This window comes from Acinonyx jubatus, chromosome B4, assembly GCF_027475565.1.
Source record: "Acinonyx jubatus isolate Ajub_Pintada_27869175 chromosome B4, VMU_Ajub_asm_v1.0, whole genome shotgun sequence".
Lineage (NCBI taxonomy): Eukaryota > Metazoa > Chordata > Mammalia > Carnivora > Felidae > Acinonyx > Acinonyx jubatus.
The window spans coordinates 138,737,369-138,758,231 of NC_069387.1; the positions used below are offsets into that span (position 1 = coordinate 138,737,369).

The 20,863-nt window shown below is 57.3% G+C and overlaps 2 protein-coding genes across 5 annotated transcripts; both read right to left on the minus strand.

Annotated features, from left to right (window-relative positions):
• Nucleotides 1-3,940: 3,940 nt before the first annotated feature.
• On the minus strand, nt 3,941-11,275 carry LOC128311001 (uncharacterized). Its single transcript, XM_053199552.1, has 2 exons — nt 10,156-11,275; nt 3,941-10,016 (listed from the first exon to the last, which is right to left on the minus strand). Exons 1-2 carry the CDS (start codon nt 11,273-11,275, stop codon nt 9,364-9,366), a joined length of 1,773 nt encoding a protein of 590 aa, XP_053055527.1. The 3' UTR covers nt 3,941-9,363.
• Nucleotides 11,276-11,386: 111 nt separating this feature from the next.
• On the minus strand, nt 11,387-20,762 carry ALG12 (ALG12 alpha-1,6-mannosyltransferase). Of its 4 annotated transcripts, none has more exons than XM_027070401.2 (10): nt 20,609-20,762; nt 16,958-17,182; nt 16,754-16,886; nt 15,320-15,493; nt 14,486-14,680; nt 14,053-14,156; nt 13,411-13,634; nt 12,260-12,429; nt 12,085-12,160; nt 11,387-11,959 (listed from the first exon to the last, which is right to left on the minus strand). In XM_027070401.2, the coding sequence occupies exons 2-10, from the start codon at nt 17,123-17,125 to the stop codon at nt 11,722-11,724; spliced, it is 1,482 nt and encodes a 493-aa protein (XP_026926202.1). In that variant the 5' UTR covers nt 17,126-17,182; nt 20,609-20,762; the 3' UTR covers nt 11,387-11,721. The 4 variants fall into 4 exon arrangements, with proteins under 4 accessions (XP_026926202.1, XP_053055528.1, XP_053055529.1 ...); XM_053199553.1 differs by having other exon boundaries at nt 16,958-17,173; nt 20,609-20,717; XM_053199554.1 differs by lacking the exon at nt 20,609-20,762 and adding an exon at nt 20,283-20,417.
• Between the last annotated feature and the right edge of the window lie 101 nt (nt 20,763-20,863).

Here is a 20,863-nt window from a genome sequence, read left to right on the forward strand (position 1 = left end):
CCGGAGGCGCTTGGAGCCCAGCCGTCCTGGCTGCGGGGCTGCCCGAGGGCAGGAGGGGGCGACCCGCTGACCTGCTTTTCTTAAGGTTCTGTCCTGAGAGGGAACATGGTGAGAATCGGGGGACACTGAGCATCGTGGATTGTGCCCCCAAATCAAGGGAGCACAGCATACCTGCAGGATGTAACCGGTCCGCTCTGGGACCGAGGGGCCCAGGCCAGCTGCTGGCACGGGGCGGTGCTTAAAGGGGTCGTGGTCCCTGCTCCTCGGACCGCCCGCCGGCGGTCTGTGCTGTTTCTCAGGGAGGTTTTCTTGGAGCGCAGCCCGCCGTCCACCCCGCCCCTGAGCTGCGATGGCAGAGCCGCTGGCCCATAGAGCGCGGCGTCCACAGGACAGACTTGTTCTCCTGCTTCTCAGCGGGTCTGCCTTTCTGTCCAGCCCTTAACTCACGTGGGCCGGGCTGCTGTTGTCCGGTGAGGCCGAGTGACCGTGTGCACGGGGGGCGTTCAGAGGGGCTGCGGACAGCGCGGGCTCATCCCGGGGGACAGAGCTCGGCCCCCCGGGTGCCGGCCGCACGGAGGTTCACCACCTCGTGAGCACGTGTGCTCGTCCTGCGCCAGGGCCGGCAGGTGTTTATGGAACTGGGTGCCGCGGGCACTGTGGGAACAGCAGACCGTGTGTGTTCCTGAGCTGCTGACGGTCCTGCAGGAAGGAACGGCCCACGTTGACAGCAGTGAGCGAGGGGGACGTGGCGAGACTTTTCAGGAAAGTGGGTCTGTCCTCCCGTGTTCCCGCCTTTGCTCTCCACGCAAACCCAGATCGTGAGCTGCGTATTTCAGATGCTGCTCGATTTCTCCAGTCACTCGTAAGAGAAAGCCCTTATGAAATGAGCTCGGGATCTCATTTCAGTGAATAAATGTATGTTAAACAAACACTGGGCCTTCTTTAAAGTTAAAATTCCCTTCTCCTCCACTTCTGGCTTTGAGGCAGCAGCTGGTGGCAGACCAGGGCTCCCTGAGAACCAGCCAGGCCGGAGGAAGCAGGGCTTTCAAAAGGGCTTTTTGAGAACTGCAGAGGGCAGGCACCCAGGATCTGCGGGAAGAGTCCGGCTCAAATGTGGGTCCTGCAGCCACAGCGTCCCCACGGGAGCTGGGGGGCCAGCGGGAGGCCAGCCTGCACGTAGCGGGCTCGACTGCACCAAAGTAACCTTTCCACCCAGAGGAACGTTTCTGTTTCTTTCAGTGAAAAGATCCAGAGCTTCTGTGACTTTACGTAATTCATTCGGACTCTTGCTGAGAAAATATAAGAGTCACGGGTGATCCAATCCACTTTTCAGACTCGGACTTTGTGATTAATCCACTTGGGAAAGTTGACGGAAGGGTAGGGATTGTCACCAGCGAGTGACAATCCGTCAACACAGGGACATCTTAAACTGAAACAGGACAGGTCAGGGACCCAGTGGGTGCCGGAGGAAGCGCAGCAGAGGCCGTCGAGGGTGGGGACGCCCGGGGCTGTGCCCGGCTGACCCAGACCTCAGCCGTCCGCGTCAGGTGCCTTGAGCCCCAAGCAGGATAAACTAAAACTAAACATCACAGCTGAGTGCCGGGAACCAAAGACAAAGAGGAAATCTGAAAAGCAGAGAAAAAAGACACCTTCACGTTCAGAGAGACTTCTAACAGAAGCCGCGGGGGCTGTCGCTGTGGAGCGCGTCTGCCAAGGGTCCTCAGGAGTAACGGCCAGCCCAGTTCATGCTCCTGGAAAGGGGCCTCAAGATGAGACAGGATTCGGGCGTTGAGACAAAACAAGCCTGAGAGAATCTGTCACCACCAGCCCTTCCCTGAGATGCCCCAAAGGGAGCCCTCCAGACAGAGGGCAGAAGGGAGAACGTTTCTGGGTAAAAAGTGGGGAGATCGAAATGACTCCGAAACAGGAACATCTTTCCAGGGTTCAAATACAGCCAGACTTAAAAGCTTGTCACACAGGCAGCAGCAGAGAAGGGAGCGTGTGGGGCCCTTGCGGCCCCAGAGGCGGTAAAGGTAGGAACCCGAATTCTAAAGACTCAGATGCACGTACTCTCAAAGACAGACACTAAAGGCAATAAAAATGTTTAAGAAACTGACCAGGAGAAAAATGGATTAACAAATACTTCAGGGGCACCTGGGAGGCTTCGGTCCATTGAGTGTCCAACTCTTGGTTTTGGCTCAGGTCATGATCCCAGGGTCGTGGGATCGAGCCCCATGTTGGGCTCAGTGCAGAGCCTGCTTGGGATTCTCTTTCTCTCTCAAATAAATAAAGTTAAAAAAAAAAAAAAAAGATTTAGCAATCACTTTAATCCAAAAGAAGGAAAGGAAGGAACAGATGAGATAGCAAGAAGCAAACAGTAAGCGGGGGCGGGTTCGGCCCAGAACGGGGGGAGTTTGGCCGCTAGGGAAGAGCCCGTCAGGTCGTGCTGGGTTGTGCACAGCAGTCAGCGGGCTCCAGGCAGGAAGCGCTTCCAGGGAGCTGCACGTTCGGTGGACGACACCGTCCTCGGACCCCCAAACCCCGGAACACGGCCGGCATGAGCCGTGGGCTTCAGTGTGGAAACGGGTCCCGCCCCCTCCCCCCCTACCTGTGCTGCCTCAGTTTCCACCCCTCACCCGGGCCGGGCACTCGCAGTGCTGCGTGGCCCCCTGGGGACGAGGACGGTGCAGAGGAGGAGCGAGGGGTCGGCCTCCACCCTGCACAGAGGCACTGCTGGGCCCGGCTGGTCATGGAGAAGCGGAGGTGGGAGAGGTGGAGGGAGAGGTGGGGTGAAGGCCGAGGGCGTCGAGGAGGGAGGCGAGCGTCCACACGCACGAGTGTCGCGGCCCCGTCTTCCTGTCGCTGTCAAAGATCCAGCTCCTCCCGTGGGCCCATCTCTGGGCCGTCGCGCCCAGGCTCCGATGGCGCGGCCTCCCGGCGGCACGGCCGTCCCCCCTCCGTGCTTCGGGGCTGACACATCGTGCTGTCGTGGCGCCTCATCCTCGCTTGCATGCTTTGTGACGTACGTTGGGCTTGTACCCGGGAATTTTTCCCGTGACGTTTTCAGTTGGCGCTGGGGTTTTACAGTTCAGTAAGCACTCTGTCACGGTCACCAATTCAGAACCGTGAAAGGAGTTTCTTGTATTTATAAACCTACTGAATTTTAACCTCGGGAAGTGAGTCGCTGAGCGACAGCTGGGTGGGGGCCGGGGCGAGGTGGGTGCGGGGACACAGCCCCCTGCCGTGGGCACTGCCGGGCCCCACTGCTGGCAGGCTGGCCCTGGCGCCCGTGCCGGCCCCTCCAGGAACACGCTTGTCCCGGCACAGGCCACCCCACCACTGTTGGCGGGCCCGGGTCTCGAGCACAGGCTTCTGGGGCCACAGGGCCCCGGGCCTGGACCTCCAGTCGTCCTCCTCCATTTCCGAACGGCTGCCACAGACCCAGGCATCGTGCCTTCGTGCTCGCGTCCCGAGCGGGGACACCTAGGCTGCCGCCCCCCTCGAGACTCAGACGTGGTCTCCGGGGTTGAAAGCTTCTCCAGAGACCGACTGTCCTGTGCGCCCCGGTCGGCTTCTGTCCACTCTGCCGGTCTCTTCCCATTTGTCCCCCTGCCCCCGGCGCCGTGGCCTGATCTCCAGAGTGCCACGCCTCCCCCTCAGCTTTTCAATTTTCCGTGGTACTTTATGCTCTAAAAGTTCTAAATTGATTGCCAAGTTCCACGAAAGATCCCAACAGTATTTTGATTGTTTAATTGAATTTACAGATCAGTTTGGGGCACATAATTGTGTCATAGGTATACTTCAGACGACGTCTTTTTTGTACTGTTTACTTCTGATCTCTTTAGAAACGGAGTGGGGCCCTTTAGGAAACAAAACAGAGGAACAGAAGGGAAGGCAAGCAAAAGTAATATAAAAACAGGGAGGGGGACAAAACATAAGAGACTCTTAAATACAGAGAACAAACTCAGGGTTGCTGGAGAGGTTGGGAGTGGAGGGATGGGCCAGACGGGCAAGGGACATTAAGGAGGACATGGGTTGGGATGAGCACTGGGTGTTATGTGTAGGGGATGAATCTCTGGATTGTACTCCTGAAGTCATTTTTACATTAACTACCTTGGCTGTAAATGAAAAATAAACAAGTTAATTCATTAATTTTTTTAAAAAAGAAACGGCTTGGGGCCTCTCCCAGCATTGCCAGACGGCTCGTGAGGACCGACCCCGCCGTGGGGGCGGTGCGGGCCTTGGCGCCTCCCTCACCCCTCTGTGGCAGGCGGTCTTGCTGGGCCATCCCTAACGGCTTCTGGAGTTTTCAGGAAGGGAAGTGGAAGAGCTGCAGGTTCTGTCCCCACGGCAGCATTTGCCAATAACCATCGTAACCGTGGGGTCAAACGCCCCGCCACTGGGCACCAGGGCTTGGCGTCCTCACGCGTGCCTGATGCAGCAGCAACTAAAGTCCACGTGGGAGGTCCTCGCGCCAAAACGATTTAGCCTGAATTTATTCAAACCCTTAGACCTCATCTCCAGCCCACAAGGAGCACAGGGAGTCCAACGCCGGGAGGACGCCGTCGACAGGACGTCTGGACACCCGTTTCTGAAGCTGGCGTCGGAGCGAGAGGGGCCCGCGGAGACAGCGGCGTGGGCGCCAGGACGGCAGCGGCAGAAGCTGTGTGCAGTGGCTCTTCTGGAGCTGAGGAGAGCATCGAAGGTTTGCGCTTCCCAGCGAAGACGTGCACAGTTGTGTTCGTTCTGCTCAGCGTCTGCTCTGAGCACAGGAGCAGCCCCCCACCCACACCCGGCCCCCGGCAGGCAGCTGCACGCCGGTTCCCGGAGCGGCTCGCACACAGCTTGTGGGAGCCGGGCTGGGAAACGGGCCCCGGCCTCCAGGTACCAGAGGCCCGCGCTCTGAAGGCTGGTTACTCCTGATGAGGGAGGAGCAGACAGAGACACAGAGGCAGGTGGCCATGCGGCGGGCCCCTTCTCCTGAAGCGACCTGCAGGGCAGTTAGAGGAGGCAGACACGAAAGACGTGCAGTTAAAGGAGTTAAAGGCAACCACACGTGTGGGAGAGTTAGAATGTGACCCTGCTGTTCCAGGTAAAGGCTCTGAAAGGACATGAGAAGGCACTAAGTTTACCCCTCAGGCTGCTCCTTGTTCCCTAGACAGCCTACAACCATCAAAACATTTAAAAATAACCAAAAACAGCAAACCCTGGGTAAGGGGAACTCTGAGTTCAGAGTTACGGCACCAGTGGGTTAAAATGTCCCTGCACGAGGCACAGAGACAGGAGAAGATCACTGCCCGAAGGGGAAATAAGTCCACAGCAGCTGTTTGTGAAGACCTGATGGCGGACCTACTGGACAAAGACTTAATGGCCGAAGATCCTCACAGAGCTACATGTGGATGTGGAGAAAGCCAGGAAGGTGACACGGGAACAAGATGGAATAAACAATACCAGACCTAAAAAGAAAGCAAAAGGCGATTAGGGGCTGGCAAGTGCCATGACTGCAGCGCCCTGTCACCGGGACAGACTCAGGCAGAAGAAAGAATGTGTGAACTTGAAGACAGGGCAGTGGGGTTTAGCGAGTGTGAGAAACAGAAGGAAATGAGACTGGGGCAGCGAACAAAGCCTGGGGACCCATGGGACACAGTCAAGACAGCCACCGTGCGCATCGTGGGGGTCCTGGAAAGAGAGAGACATTGGAAAACAGAATGGCGGAAAACTTCCCAAATGTGATGGAAAACACGAATATGAACATCCAAGAAGCGTGGTGAACTCCCCATGCAGTGAACTGAAGGAGATGCACGTGGAGACACATTATATGACCGAACTGTCAAAGACACGAGTCCTGGAGCAGCGAGCATCCTCACACATGAGATCCTCCACAGGCTCACCAGCAGACCTCCCCCAGAATCTTTGTGGGACAGAAGGCACCGGGCCGCTGCCATCAAAGTGCTACAAGAAACCACTGCCCATCGAGAATCCTGCATCCGGCAAAACTGCCCTTCCAGACCGAGGGAGAAATGAAGATGTTCTCGGCACCCAGACGCCGAGGCAGCACGTGAACAGCACACCTCCTCTGGGGGTCACGCCAGCGAAGAGAAGGACACGAGCTGGAGCTGGAAGCTGCACGAAGAAGCACAGTCACAAAAGGTAAGCACACGGGCACCTGTTGTAACGGTGCTTTGTAACTCCTCTGTTTTCTTTTTTCTGTTTTCTGTCCACAGTAAGCAGAAGAAATAAGAATCAGAGAAGAAATTCATGAAATTGAAAACAGGAAATCAATAGAGAAAAGCAATGAAACCAAAAGCTGGTTCTTTAAAAAGATTAATGAAATTGATAAGCCTGTAGCCAGGCTAACTAAGAAAAGAGAGAGAAAGGACACTAATTACTAATAATACAAATGGAAGAGGAGACATCATTACAGATCCATGGACTTAAAAGGATAATAAAGGAATAGTATGAACAACTATGCACACAAATTTGATAACCTAGATGAAATTAACCAATTTCTTGAAAGACACAGTCTGCCAAAAGTCACACAAGAAATAGACAATCTGAATAGGCCTATATCTATTAAATAACTCTAATCAACAATTAATAACCTGAAACAGAAAGCACCAAGCCCAGATTAGTTTACTGTTGAATTCTACCAAACATTTAAGGAGAAATGATACCAATTCTCTACAATCTCTTCCAGGAGATAGAAACAGAGAGAATTCCTCCTACTTCATTTATGAAGCCAGAATCTCCCTAAAACCGAAACCAGGGAAAGACACTGTAAGAAAACTACAGACCAAAATCACTCATGAGCATAGATGCAGGAATCTTAAAAAAATATATTAAATCCAACAATGTATTAACAGAATTATATACACCATGACCAAAGGGGATTTACCCCAGGTATGCAAGGTTTGTTGAAAATTTGAAAATCAAGAATGTATTCCATCAGATCAACAGGCAAAGTGAGAAAAATTACATGATCATAATAGATGCAGGAAAAGCATTTGACAAATCCTATAGCCACTCATGACCAAAGCTCTCAGTAACCTAGGGATAAAGGGGAACTTCCTCAACTTGATAAAGAACATCTACAAAAAGCCTACAGCTATCATTACACGTAATGGTGAAAAACTCAGAAGTTTCCCTTACACTCCAAGGATGTCCTCTCTCACCAATCCTTTTCAACACTGGACTGGAAGTGCTAGCTATTGCAACAAGACAAGAAAATGAAATAAAAGGTATACAGATTGGTACAGAAGAAATAAAATGGTCTTTGTTCACAGGTGACATGATCATCGAAGTAGAAAGTCTAAAAGAATTGACGAGAAGACTTCTGGAATAAAGCAATTATAGTAAGGTTGCAGGTTGCATGGTTAATATACAAAAGTTAATAGCTTTCCTATATACTGCCAATTAACAAGTGGAATTTGAAATTAAAAACATAATACCATTTACGTTAATTAGCGCTCAAAAAAGTGAAATATTTGGGCATAAATCTAACAAAATATATACAACATTTATATGAAAAAAAGAACAAAATTCTGATGAGCAAAATCAAGTAAGCAATTGGGGAGGCATTCTATGTTCATAGATAAGACTCAATATTGTCAAGATGTCAGTCTTTCCAACTTGATCTATAGATTCAATGCAATTTCGATCAAATCTCAGCAAGTTATTTTGTGGATATTGATAAAAATTCTGAAGTTTACACGGAGAAGCAAAAGACCCAGAATGGCCAACAGAATATTGAAGGAGAACAAAGTTGGAAGAGTGACACTACCTCACTTCAAGCCTTATATAAAGCTACAGTTAATCAGAACAATGTGGTATTGACAAAATAATATACAAATTGATGAGTGGAACAAAATCGCCTAGAAACAGATCTCCATAAATCCAGTCAACTGATCTTTGATGAAGAAGCAAAGGCAATACAATGGAGTAGAGATGGGCTCTTCAACTAATAGTACTGGAACCACTGGACATCCACTCACACACTGATACACACTCACACACACTCATACACACACACACACACACACACACACACACAAAAGAATATAGACACAGACCTACACCCTTCATAAACACAACACAAAATTTATCACATACCTAAATGTAAATGCAAAACTGTAAAACTCCTAGAAGGTAACGTAGGAGAAAGCCTGGACGACCTTGAGTGTGGAGAGGAGTCTTCAGATACAACCCCAAAGGCATGATCCGTGAAAGAGAGAATCGATAGCTAGACTTCGTTAAAATTAAAATTCTCTGTTCCGTGATGGACAATGTCAAGAGGACGAGAAGACACGCGTACTAGGAGAACCCCTGTGCAAAAGACACATCTGATAAAGGGCTGTTATTCAAAATGTACAAAGAACCCTTAAAACTCAACAATAAGGAAAGAGTTCAGTTGGAAAATAGGCTTAAAGACATTAACGGACACCAGAGATGTACAGACGGCACGTAAGCATCACATCATGTGCATCCGGCAAATGCACACTAAAACGAGGGACACCACACATGTCAGAATGGCCCAAATCCGGAGCACACACAACACCAGTGCTGGGAGGATGTGAAGCACTCCTTGCTGGCGGGATGCAAAATGGTGCAGCCACTGTGGAAGGCAGTTTGGCGGCTTCTTGCAAAACCAAACATTCTCTTACTTTATAGTACTCCTGCTTCCTGGTACTTCCACGAAGGAGTTGGAATCATGGGTCCTCAAAGCAGCTGCACCCAGATGTTTATAGCAGCTTTATTCTTAGTTGCCCAAACTTGAAATGTGCATGTTCGGTGTGTGACTTCAAATCTCTGAGGCAATGATGGGCCTTCAGTAAGTGGACAGCCGCTTGGAGAAAGATAAAATAAGGCCTACTTCACACAGACAAAAGTGAGCTCCAAACGGACCCAAAGTCTACATGCAGAAGAGACACTAAGCAAACGTGGACAGAAAACACGGCGGAACTGACTGTGGGAAAAGCTTCCCAACCAGGACTCGGCACAAAACGAGCAATAAACCTGCAAACAGGAAAACCGGAAACTTCCACACGGGAAGGTACTTCCCACTCAGAGTGGAAAGAAAAGTGACAGATGGAGGCTGTGCAGCATATACTGGAGATAAAGGGCAATCACCCAAGCGTGTGCACATAATGTGAGAGGAACATGCCCCGAGTCCAATGGGAAATGGACAGAATATATGAACAGACAACTTATAAAAACAGATGGTTCTCAAACCTACGAAGACATTCGCCTTCACGCGTGAAGAAATGAAGCAAAGGGGCGTGGGGGGGGGGGCTCAGTCAGCTAAGCGTCCGACTCTTGATTTCGGCTCAGGTCATGATCTCACGGTTCATAGGTTCAAGCCCCGCATCAGGCTCTGTCTGCGCTAACAGCGCGGAGCCTGCTTGGGAATCTCTCTCTCCCCCTCTGCCTGCCCCTCCCCCCCTTGCTCTCTCTCTGCCTCAAATAAACATTAAAAAGAAAAAAAAGGATGAAGCAAAGTCCAGAGGCACCATTGCCCCACCACCAGACCAGCGAGGGGAGAAGGGCAGGGCGATGTGGCAATACCCAGCCAAATGGATCCACGCTTCCCCGTGACCTCGCATTCCCACTTGTAGGAATTCGCCATAAAGACACACCTCGAACAGCATGAAAATACACGTGCATGAGGTTATTCAAACAGCTCTGTTGGGAGTCATGAAGTCCTGGCAACCACGAAAACGCCAGCATGCGGGAGGCTGGCTGAGTCGGCCACGGTTCATCCACACGATGAAGCACTACGTGGCTCCAAGAGGGAGTCGTCCCCGAGTAGAAGAGTGCTTTCCGGGAGAAGAAACAACGTGCAGTCAGCACACAGGCATCTTCACAAAAAGGACAAACCAGAAAACTGACGCTAGTTGCAAAAACGTGGAGGCGGGACAGGAGGGAGCCATGTCCCTGAGCGTGCCTTTGTGAAGAGTCCAGACTTCTGGAAGCGCGATCACGTTCTACCAATAAGGAGGGTGGGGAGTCAGATCCCGAGACTGAAAGCAAACGGAAAGATGACAGCCCAATCATATTTTAAATGAAAACCACCACAGTGAAGCAGGAGGGTTCGTCCGAGGACCGTGCACACACAGTATTTGACCAGGAACCTGAAGCCACTGCGGACAGAATTCTCACCGTGGAGGGCAGATGTAGATACAGACAAGGCAGGCAAACGAGCCCACGGAGGTGGAACTGGAGGTGTCGGCATGGCGCCGCGGTCTCTCAAAAGCGCACATAGGTGTGTGCGTGTGGGTGTGCCCGTCCTCCCTCGCTGTCCACAGACACGGCCTAAAAACAGACATCTTGAAAGCAACACGCAGGTTTTGCACCCAGGCCTGTCTCCACGACCATTCCCCAAGAGGAGGCAGGGCCCCTCGGACAAATGGCTGATTTCTGGGCTGGGACAGAGGGACCAGAGAGCCTTGTGCCAGAAAGTAGGGAGGCAATGACACGTCACAACATGACAGCTCCCCGTGCGACCCCGGCACAGCGTGAGGCCCAGCAGCGATCCGCGGATGCATGCTGATAACCGATGACAAATATCTGAGCCCTGACCAATTATAAATGAGTGATAAATGCCGGTAATACGTACATAATAAACGCTGGGACAATTAGACCAAAGGGGAAAGGCGGGAGCTGGCTCGCATAGAGTGTCGGGCACCAGCCGGAGGCGGGAGGTGCTGCAAAGGCCAGCCTCCTCAGGGATCATCGGACGACATCGAGTCGGGGAGAGGCTGGAGCAGGTGCGCCCAGCGGACATGTCTGTGCCCACACTGCCTGTCGGCTGCGGTGGAGACCCAGCAGCTACAGGGGGGAGAGGCCGTCGCCTCCCTCCTAGGACACGCGGAGGTGCTCCATGCCGAGAGCTACTCTCTCGAGCGGCTCGGAAAAGGTAGCCTTTCTTTATGCACGTGAGCACGTGTGTGTGTGTGGCACGAGTGCATGTGGTAGGGTGCACGTGACGTGTGCGCGTGTGCGGCATGAGCACACGGTGTGCACGTGCGTGCAGTATGAGTACATGTGGTGTGTGTGTGTGCATGGTGTGTGTACACACGTGGTACGTGTGTGGTATGAGTGACGCGGATGAAGTGTGAGCACGCGTGGTGTGATGTGCGCCTGTGCGTGGTAGGAGTGCACGTGGTGAGTGTGCACGGTACGTGTGTGCACTTGGCGTGAGCACACGCGGTGTGTGCATGTGTGTGCAGCGCACCCGTTTCCCTGCATCGTCTTCGGCGTCTGGTGGCGTCAGATGCATTTTGGGTCCTTAATAAATTCTCGGGCGATGAAGCGTAAAGATGCCAAAGTTACCACATAAAATGCAACCTACGCGGAGGCAGTCTCTAGAAATACCACGTATCGTTAAATCTCTAATAAGGAAACATTCAAATTTTTATTCTCCATCCTCTTTAAATTCCCACAATTTCACGTGAGCTGCCACGCCACGGCGTGCCTGTGCCCACGAAGGATTCTCCCTGTGGCTCGGGGCGTGGGCGGGGGACGCCGTCCAGCGGTGCTGCCTCGACACCAAGTCTCACACGAGCTCCCCCGAAGGGGCGCTTTTTCAGGTGCTCCGAGAGGCCCCCGGGTGAGGCCCGCAGTCCCCGCTGGCCATGCTCGGTCTGGGCTGGCCGTGGAGGACCCCGGCCTGTTCCCTGAGGCGTACGTCCGGGGCACGTCCCCGGTTCGGCTCTTCGTATCGTCTCATTTGCCAGGATGCCGGCGGAGCCTCTCGAGGAGCACCAGCTTTGTTTGCAGGTTGACGTCAAATGGAGGCAGTCGGGTCAGGTTCAGACTCACCCCGGTGGTGCCCGCAATGCTGGCCAGGACCCGGTGCGTGTCCCTGTAGAGGGCCAGCTGCGCAGGGGCCGCCTCCACGAGGAGGTGCGTGTAGGCCAGCATACGCCCCGACCCAGGCTGCACATCTTCCTTTTTCTCATACCTGCGAGAGAAGAGCGTGACCGTGCACCTGTGGCCCCACGCCAGTGCCTGGATGTCCCCAGGGAGCCCCCACGTGGCCTCTGCGAGGAGCGCCACCGCCCGCAGTCACAACTGGCGGGAACGTACCTCCAGGCGCTGTTGACTTCTAGAAACCGAGACACACCGGTCTGTGCGGCGGCCACGTCGATGTGCACGACGACGTCTGTGGACAACCACGCGTGTTCAGTCAGCATGGCGAGCTGGGGTCCCCTGCCCCCCGCCAGAGCCGCAGCTGGCCCAGCTCGGCCCCCCAAGCACCCACCTGTCCCGGGGGCCACCAGCTCGTGCAGCCGCTGCATCGCGACGCCGCCAGGATAGTTGAAGTGGGACACGTACAGGGCCGTGGCCGAGTACATGGCGTTCACCACCAGGTGTCCTACCACAAGGGCGGAACCCACTTTATACAGCCAAGACTTCCTGTAGTTGTTCAGCCTGGAAAGAGCACGTTTCACAGAAAGGCTTGCTCTCCCCCAGCAACACCAGCCGGTGGAGTCTGCGGCCTCATTTCAAGAACTGAACCCCCTTCCCGCACAGTCACGGACTCCTGAACGGTCTGTCCATGGTTCGCCCCAGCTTCGCTAACCTGAGACGCCCAGATTTTCCATGAACGGAGTCCTCCTCCCTCCCATCCCAGCCCTCGAGGTGGAATCCGCCCGCTGCTCTGAGCAGCTCCCCCTGTGGCCTCGGGCCGGGTGCACGTCCCTCCAGCACCACGCCCGCCACTGAACCCAGATGGAGCCCGAGGCTGAGGCTCACGGCCCGGAGCAGAGCGGGCACAAGGCGCTTCCTGCCCTTCACAGGCGTTGGTTCTTTGGGAGCACGGCCTACTCCTGGCTCCCGGCTCCTGCAGGGGCCGTGCGGCGGGGCCTCCTCTCCCGGCCACACCCTCTGCGTCCTCAGCCCGGTCGAGCGGCCGCGTCACTCCTGTTCCTACCATGGCAGTGACCGCCTTGCTCTAGGGAAGGGCAGCCCCACTCGACCAACCTGCCTTATCCCAGACGCCCTCCTCGGGGCACCTTCGTTCTGTCGCCGGGCCATCCCCCTCCCTCGGAAACCCCCACACCACCTTGTGCCCCACGCCCGTGGGCCGAGCGCTTCCCTGACCCTTCCCCTGTCATCCGCTGTGCCGCTCTCTGCTCGGTGGGGCCTGGCCCTTCAGCGAAGTCAGCCCTGGAGACCATCCGCCCGGCCGAAGCCCGCTCGGCCGCCCCGTGCAGGGGCCACTCCGGGCACGTCCTCCCCCAAGTAACCGAGACCGAGCACGGAGACCAGCCCGACTGACCACAGCCCCACCGACACGGTGGGTGGGAGGCCAGCCCGTCCCAACCCCGGACCCTCCTCCTTCAACACCTCCCCACGTGACAGCGGGCGCGTGCGGCGCGGCTGTGGAAGCGGGGGCGGCGGGACGCTCACAGGCAGGCGCAGCCCCTGGCGGCCACGATGTTGAGCACAGGGAAGGAGTAGATGATGAACCGCAGCTCCTTGTGCGGCAGCAGCGAGTACAGGGCCACAAAGCCCAGCGAGGGCAGCAGCAGCGCCAGGGCCCGCCTGTCCGTGGCGCCCAGCGGCACGAACAGCAGGCTGCAGCCCAGGCCGCGGGGCAGGGCCGAGTAGAAATACCACAGCAGTGGCGAGGTCTGTGGGGGCAGGGTCAAGGAGCCACACGCCAGCGAGCCACGGCCGACAGGCGCTCCTGCCCGCGGCACCTGGGGACTCCCCCCCCCCCCCCCGCCGCCACCTGTCCCTCCCCCTGGCTGCAGAACAGCTCGTGCCGGTGGACTCGCGCGCTGTACTTCCCGCCGGTGTGTACGCTGTCCGGTTCCGCAGCAAAACGCTACGGGCTCCCGCTAAAGACCGTCCCGAAGGCTAAAGGGGAAATGGCGCCCAACAGCAGGGCGGTGTCTCAGCAGGTGTGGCTGCCTGGGTGAGGCCGGGGGAGGAGGAGGAGGGGGGAGGAGGAGGAGGGGGGAGGGAGGGGGAGGGGAGGAGGGGGGAGGGGGGACGACCGCCCCGCCCCACCCTGCAGGCTGCCCCGCAGACACACGGGAAGGATACTCCCCAGTTGGAACTTTTGTTCAGGATGGTGTTGTACCAAAGCACCTTTCCCTCCGGCCACACGAGACTTCGCCAAAAACAGGAGTCCACGGCGACGGTCAGTCCTGGTAAGATAAAGGAGTCCCTCAGGAAAGAACACGGCCGCCTGAGCCACTCGGACGTCGCCGCTGCGGCGTGAACAGCAGCCCCAGAGCCCCAGGTCGCAGGTCAACGTCCCATGAAGCAGCCGCGTCGGCCACGAGCCCCCTGCTCCAGAGGGGGATGGCGCGTCGGGACCTCGGCTCCCCCGACGGGGCCGGCCGCCCCTCCCGGCCGGGACGAGGGCGGCCCGCGGATGGAGGCGCTAAGACATTTTATCTCTGCTGGACGTGAAGGCCAGCTCTCCCGAGAGCCCCGCTTTCAGTCACAGCAGCCCACGGCGGCTCCCACTCACCTAAGCAGAGAGCCCCGGCCGGCAGGGCGCAGCGCAAGGCCCGCGCCACCGTCACCCTCCGCGAGCGCAGCAGCAGCAGCAGCACGAGGCCCAGGAGCAGGCTCAGCTCCGCCCGGAACACCAGGATGGCGAACGCCGAGAGCCGGATGAAGCGGGCCCACTTCAGCTGCAGCCAGGCCGTGAGGGCGGGCAGGACTGCAAGACACGGGGTGCCCGAAGCAGGCCGACTTGCTTCCTCCCGGCGAAAGCCACGCAGAACCCGCCAGAGGACGGCACACGCCGCTCGGACCCAGATCTGCTGACACGGGGCCGGCCACGGCTCCTGTGCCACGGCGCCACCACACAGCCTAGGGCCGCCTCTCAGGCCTGACGGCACCTGGCCCCCGCGTGCCCTGAAACCCCCCAGGCTCCACGCGCCCGGCGCCTCCCCTCCTCTCCTGCGCACCCGGGCCTGCGGCGTGCCCCGCTGGCCCCCCGCGGGGTTCATTCGGACGGGAACCCTGCCTGCCACCTTCCCCGGGCACGCGGACGTCCGGGCCACACCCGGCCCTGATCGGCACAGACCCCCCCCCCCCCCCCGCAAACCCACGCCATCCACGGCCCCCCCTCCTACCCACACTTGGCCTCCCCCCCGTCTGCCTGGGTCACCCCCAGGACGCTCGGACAGAGCTATCCACAGGCCAGGGAGACCCTCGCAGGCGGCCCCGGCCACGTGCGGGGAAGCGTGCCTCCATCCGGCATCAAGAAGACGCCCCCCCCTTCCCCTCGCCGGGCCGGTACGCCCCGCCCCGTGGTGCCCAGCGAGAGTGAGAGTGCGGCTCGGCAAGCGCCTACCCACGGACAGGGCCAGCACGTTGGGGAGCGTCCGGGTGCAGTAGAACATCAGGTGGAACTGTGTGGCCGTCACCCAGCAGAACATGGTGGCCACCGTGGCCCCAAACTGCCGCCTCACTTCTTTTTGTAAAGTCCAGAGTCCCGAGATCACGCCGAGTCCCAGGACGGCTCTGACTAAACAAAGAGGGCACCGTGAGTGACCCACAGCGTGCAGGACGCCGGCAAAGCAGGTCTCCGCCAGTGCCACTCGCGGTGCACGTTGACGACCAAGTAGCAGTGAGACCACCTCGAAAGAGGGGACCCTGACGCTTTGCCGGGACCATGTGGCCCGGGGAGGGGGCTCGGGGGGACATGGCCACCGGGCGTCTGCAGGACCGTGTGACAGGCGTGGCATCATCAGCACAGCCCACGCCACAGGGACAGGACGTGTCCAGGGCCACCCTTCCCCAGGCGGGGAGACTGTCCAGGGCTCCCCGACACCCCCAAACCAGCACAGCCTGTGCAGCCGCCCCCCGTGGCGGCGGATTTCCATTTCCTAATCTGTTCTCTCAGGAAGCAGGCCTGCTTCTCCCCCGGGGATCTGTGTCTTTAACGTCCTGCCCGTGAGGCCGACAAACTAGCTGGAGAGCGTGTCTGACTTAGCGGGGGAGATCCAAATGTCGTTTGGGTGCAGCCACGATAAAAATTCACCGAAATGGGGCGCCTGGGTGGCTCAGTCGGTGGAGCGTCCGACTTTAGCTCAGGTCATGATCTCACAGGTTGTGGGTTCGAGCCCCGCGTCGGGCTGTGTGCTGACAGCTGAGACCCTGGAGCCTGCTTCTGATTCTGTGTCTCCCTCTCTCTCTGCCCCTCCCCAACTTGCGCTCTCTGTCTAAAAAAATTTTTCTTAAAATAAATTTTTAAAAATTCACCGAAATGGAAAACTGGTGACTATCGACCAAAAATGACATTTCAGAGAGAGATACACAGAACGTTCTGAATTTGGTTTTAAAAAATACATGGGCACACAGCCCCAGAACGCTCTGCACAAAGCCCTGTGGACGGTGGCCTCCAGGTGGGGGAAGTGAGGCCTCCAATGCAGGCGCCGTACCGCCTGGGTGGATGGCTCTCCAGGTGTGGCCGCCGGCCCCTCTGCGGCCACCTCCGGAGGTGCATCTCGCCTGCTTCCCCTCCGGCCACCGCGGCCGGGGCAGGGCTGGCTGGCACCCTCACCTCATGGTCTCAGGAACAGGTGGACAGGTGCCCAGTTACCTGTCCCGGGTCACGGCCCAGAAAGGGCTGACTTTGGGCCTCCACCCGAGCTCTGGACCACCGCACGAAGCAGCCTGGGTTCTGATGGAAGGACGGCCCAGAAGGAGGGGGGCCTCAGCCCGGCCGACCGAAGCCCTGACTTCGCACGGCTCCTCACCTGTCCTCGTCCGGACTCCCCCTTACCTACTAGCTGAGAATAGAACTTGGGCGCTTGCAGCAGGGACAGCACGCAGACCGCAGGGCTGGACAGCACCGCCACAGCCAGCGGCCCGAGGAACGTCCTGGGGACCACGCCGGGGAACTCGAGGTGGTCATACTGCAGGGAGAAGGGGGGCGTCAGCGGACGTCTCGCAGGGGTGCCGCACAGCCCGGGACGCGGGCGCTCACCTTGTCCACGTCCAGCCGGTGGTAGAGCAGGTCGTGCACAGCCTGCAGACTAAAGCTCTCCTCCACTTTGGAGTAGGGGCATGTGAAGAGGTGGATGGCGCCCACGGCTGCCAGCAGCCCCAGCAGCCAGCGCTGCCGGCCTGGGCCCGACGGCCTCTTCCCCGCCATGGCGATGTCCCGCTTCACGTGCCTTCAGCGACCATCAACGCTGCTGCCCTGTGAGCACTGGGACAAAACGAAAATGCAGCCCGCTGAGTTTCCACAGTCACACGTGAGTTAACACCCGGGGGATCCAGGTGAAGGGGGAGTGTGAACTCTTTGAACTAGTGCTGTAACTTCTGTAGGTCAGAAGGCCTCCAACTAGAGAATTCAAGGAAAAATCACGCCTGAGCGCCTTTCACATTTTTTTTAAAGCAAGCTTCACACCGAGTGCGGAGCCCCACGTGGGGCGTGAACTCGTGACCCTGACTGAGATCAAGACCTGAGCTGAGATCAAGAGTCGGACACAGCCTGAGCCACCCAGGCACCCCTTCCACACTTTAACCGGCTGGCTCAGGCTTCAAGCTGTGTATTTTTCCAGGAAGACTTTATTTGCAGAACTGGGTCAGTCCTCCACGTGGCCGGGCCCCGGGCTGACCCAGCCTCTGGAGGGCAGCAGGACGGCCCCTGCAGTTGAGAGGCTCAACTCTGGCGGGACAGTAGGGCCCCACGGTACGGGCTGAGAGACCCCGGGACAGGCAGCTGTAGGGTGGGAGGGATGCGTCTGGGGGATGACAGAGGGGCAGCCACAGGAGGGCAGGAGGTGGCACACAGGGCCAGGACAGCCCACGAAGCCCCCGCAGTCCAGGTACAACCGGACAGGCGCTGTGGACGCCTGCCCGCCGGAAGCCGTGTGGAGCCCCTGAGAGGCACCACGCCGGTCACGAACGTGAACATGCAGGTGACAGAGAGCATGAGCGTGTCCCTGAGGTGTTCAGACAGATGTGTCTGCAGTGGATCCCCGAATCACCCAAATACAGCAGGACGATTTGGGGAAGAGCCTACAGCACAAAGCTTCCCGGGAGACACCTAGACTGTCCCGCTTGTGCGGGGGGGAAGATGGCAAATTCTTCTTCGTGTTTCTGGCTACTCTTAAAACAGGTTTGATTTTATTTGATCAGAACCAGAAAGGCCAGAAGAGAAAGGACAGAGTGCTTACTTTTTGCTAAAACTACTTTTTTTCTTATTTTTTCATTTGAGAGAGAGAGAAAGAGGGAGAACACGTGTGCACACACGCATGCAGGGTAGGGGCAGAGGGAGGGGGAGGGAGAGAATCCCAAGCAGGCTCCACACCAAACGTGGAGCCCAACACGGGGCTCGATCTCAGGAACCGTGAGCAGAAACTGTCAACGCTTAACCGACTGAGCTACCCAGGTCCCCCTGAAACTACCTTGTGATTAGAGAGAGATTTCGGAAGTCTGTAGTCTCCAGGAGCGCCTGGGTGGCTCGGTCGATTAAGGGTCTGACTTCAGCTCAGCTCATGATCTCACGATTTGTGGGTTTGGGCTCTGAGCTGTCAGCACAGAGCCCGGACCCTGCTTCGGATTCTATGTCTCCCTCTCTGCCCTTCCCCTGCTCACTCTCTGTCTCTCAAAATAAAGAAACAACTTTTAAAAATTAAAAAAAAAAAAAAAAAGAGGTCTGTAGTCTCCAAAGATGGCAACTGGGGGGGAATCAACAAGGGAAGGACAATCCGTGGAATGGAAGGAGCAGGAATCCTGCCTGATGTGGCAATGCCGGCGGTGGTGAGGTGGGGCCAGGAAGGGGGGAAAGGGGCTTTAATAATTAAGAACGACCAAAGTAGCAGTTCCCTTAAAAGTAACCTAAACCTAACTTTTTCTCTTCCCAGATATAAAAACCATGGATGAACAAGGGTGTTATAATTTGTCTCCTTCTTTCTTTAAACTTATTTTAAATGTTTATTTATTTTTAACAGAGAGAGACAGAGCATGAGCAGGGGAGGGGACAGAGAGAGAGAGAGAGGGAGACGCAGAATCCAGAGAAGACTCCAGGCTCTGAGCTGTCAGCACAGCGAGGCTCAAACCCACGAACCGAGAGATCATGACCTACGTTGAAGCCAGATGCTCAACCGACTGAGCCACCCAGGCGCCCCAATTTGTCTCCCTCTTTCTAAAGTGTAAGCTCCTTGATGGGATTTCTCTGGTCCACCCCCCCCCCCCCCGCCCCCGCCCCCAGAACCCTCAGCAAGGATGGGCTCTGGTCATCACAGGAGCCCACGTGTGAATGAAACATGTGGCTGACTGTCTCCCTGCTGGGCTCATGTCCTGGGGGCAGGGCCTGCGTGGCTGATTCACGGTTCTAGCAGCAGAGCCTGGCGCACAGTAGATGCTCAACAAACTACTTGGAGAAGAAATTCGGTAAAACTCTTCAACGTGGGTCTCATCACGCCAGCTTACGTTTTCATTAAAAGTACATTAGCGCTGGGGCACCTGGGTGGCTCAGCCGGTTAAGCATCTGACTCTTGATTTCGGCTCAGGTCATGATCTCACGGCTCCTGAGTTCGAGGCCCGAGCCGGGCTCTGTCTGTGCTGACAGTGTGAGCCCGCTTGGGATTCTCTCTCTCCCTCTCTGCCCCTCCCCTGCTCACGCGCGCTCTCTCTCCACATTTAAAAAAAACCAAAAACCAGCATTAACGTTTTAATTTCCAGTAAAGCCAAGGAGACCACAGAATATTCACACACTATTCTCTGTTCCTCTTACTGGCATGGAAAAAAAAAAAAAAAAGGTTCAAGAAACAGAAAGCATTTACACACCAAGCTGTGCAAACGGCTGCAGAAATGCTGCTTGGCGGGAACCTGACTCCGGCTCACAGCGGTCCCAGGTCAGCTAAGAACCCGCCTGCCCCACAGACCCCCTGTGTGTGGGGCCCAGAGCACGCTCCCCTGCAGGGAACCCCACACTGTCCTCTCACAAGCTGTGAGGGGCACACGAGTGTGCGGGACTCCGGGCTCCCTCGCCACAGGGGCGTCTCAGCCCCAGGACTGTGTGTGCTCTGCTGAGGACCGACCACGGGCAGGAGCAGCAGGTGCGCCCCTGATCCCGGAGGACGCCAGCACTGCCGAGGCCGGGCCGGGACGCTGGCCGGGCCAGGACGGGCGGTTGGGCAGCGGGCACAGAAGCCGGGCCGAGGGCGTGAGCGCATGTCCGGCCGCGCGGGTCAGCCCGGGCGCGCACAGGTGGACAGGCCCGGCTCGTCTCCGCTGAGGAGGCGACCCGTGAAGGCCGTCCGGCCCCTGCCACTGCGGGCGCTGAGGGCTCCGCTCACACTGGGCACACAAGCGGCCCGGTGCACCGCAGACCAGTAGCCACCCCGTGCGCGTCCTCCTTCGGCGCTTCGCCGCTGGCACCCAGATCGCGCTCGTCTCAGTTCTATTTCCACCTCGGTTCCCGAGCCAGCGGCCTCGGGCAGGCAGGGAAACGCGGGACCTGGGCCCCAGGACGCTGTCCTCAGGCTCCCGGCGAGGAGCACCGGTGCTGAGGACGGAGGAGCGCGACGCGAGCGCCGGTTCGGGGTCCCCGCCGCCCGCACCGAGAACCTGCCCTCGCCCGCCGCCCGTCCCGAGAGCCCCGGCCGCGGTACCGCGCGCTGACCTCGCCTGCCGTCGGCGGCGTCCCTCGATGCGCGGCGCCCTAGGCAGCCCGCGGCCGGAAGCGGGGTGGCGGAAGCGGAGGACGGACGCGAAGCCCTTGCCCAAACCTAACATGGCCACCAAAACCTCGCTACCACCGCAGCGGGACGCCCTCCCTGCCCGGAGTAAAGATGGCCGCCGCGGCCGGTGCGCGCGAGGGGCAGTCTCCGATTTCCACGCCCCCGTCCCCACCCCCTCCCCGCTGGACGCTGACCCG

Bases quoted from the DNA above. Each gene is read 5' to 3' on its own strand.
- LOC128311001 (XM_053199552.1), bottom strand. From the start codon at position 11,275: ATGCATCTGACGCCACCAGACGCCGAAGACGATGCAGGGAAACGGGTG. The intron at 10,017-10,155 runs GTGAGAATTCTG...GTTTGCTTTCAG, and splicing joins ATCTACATCTGCCCTCCACG to TCTCGGGATCTGACTCCCCA.
- ALG12 (XM_027070401.2), bottom strand. From the start codon at position 17,125: ATGGCGGGGAAGAGGCCGTCGGGCCCAGGCCGGCAGCGCTGGCTGCTG. The intron at 14,681-15,319 runs GTAGGCGCTTGC...CGTGTCTTGCAG, and splicing joins CGTGCTGGCCCTGTCCGTGG to TCCTGCCCGCCCTCACGGCC. The intron at 12,430-13,410 runs GTGAGCGTCCCG...TGCTCTTTCCAG, and splicing joins GCCAGGGGCTGCGCCTGCCT to GCTGAACAACTACAGGAAGT.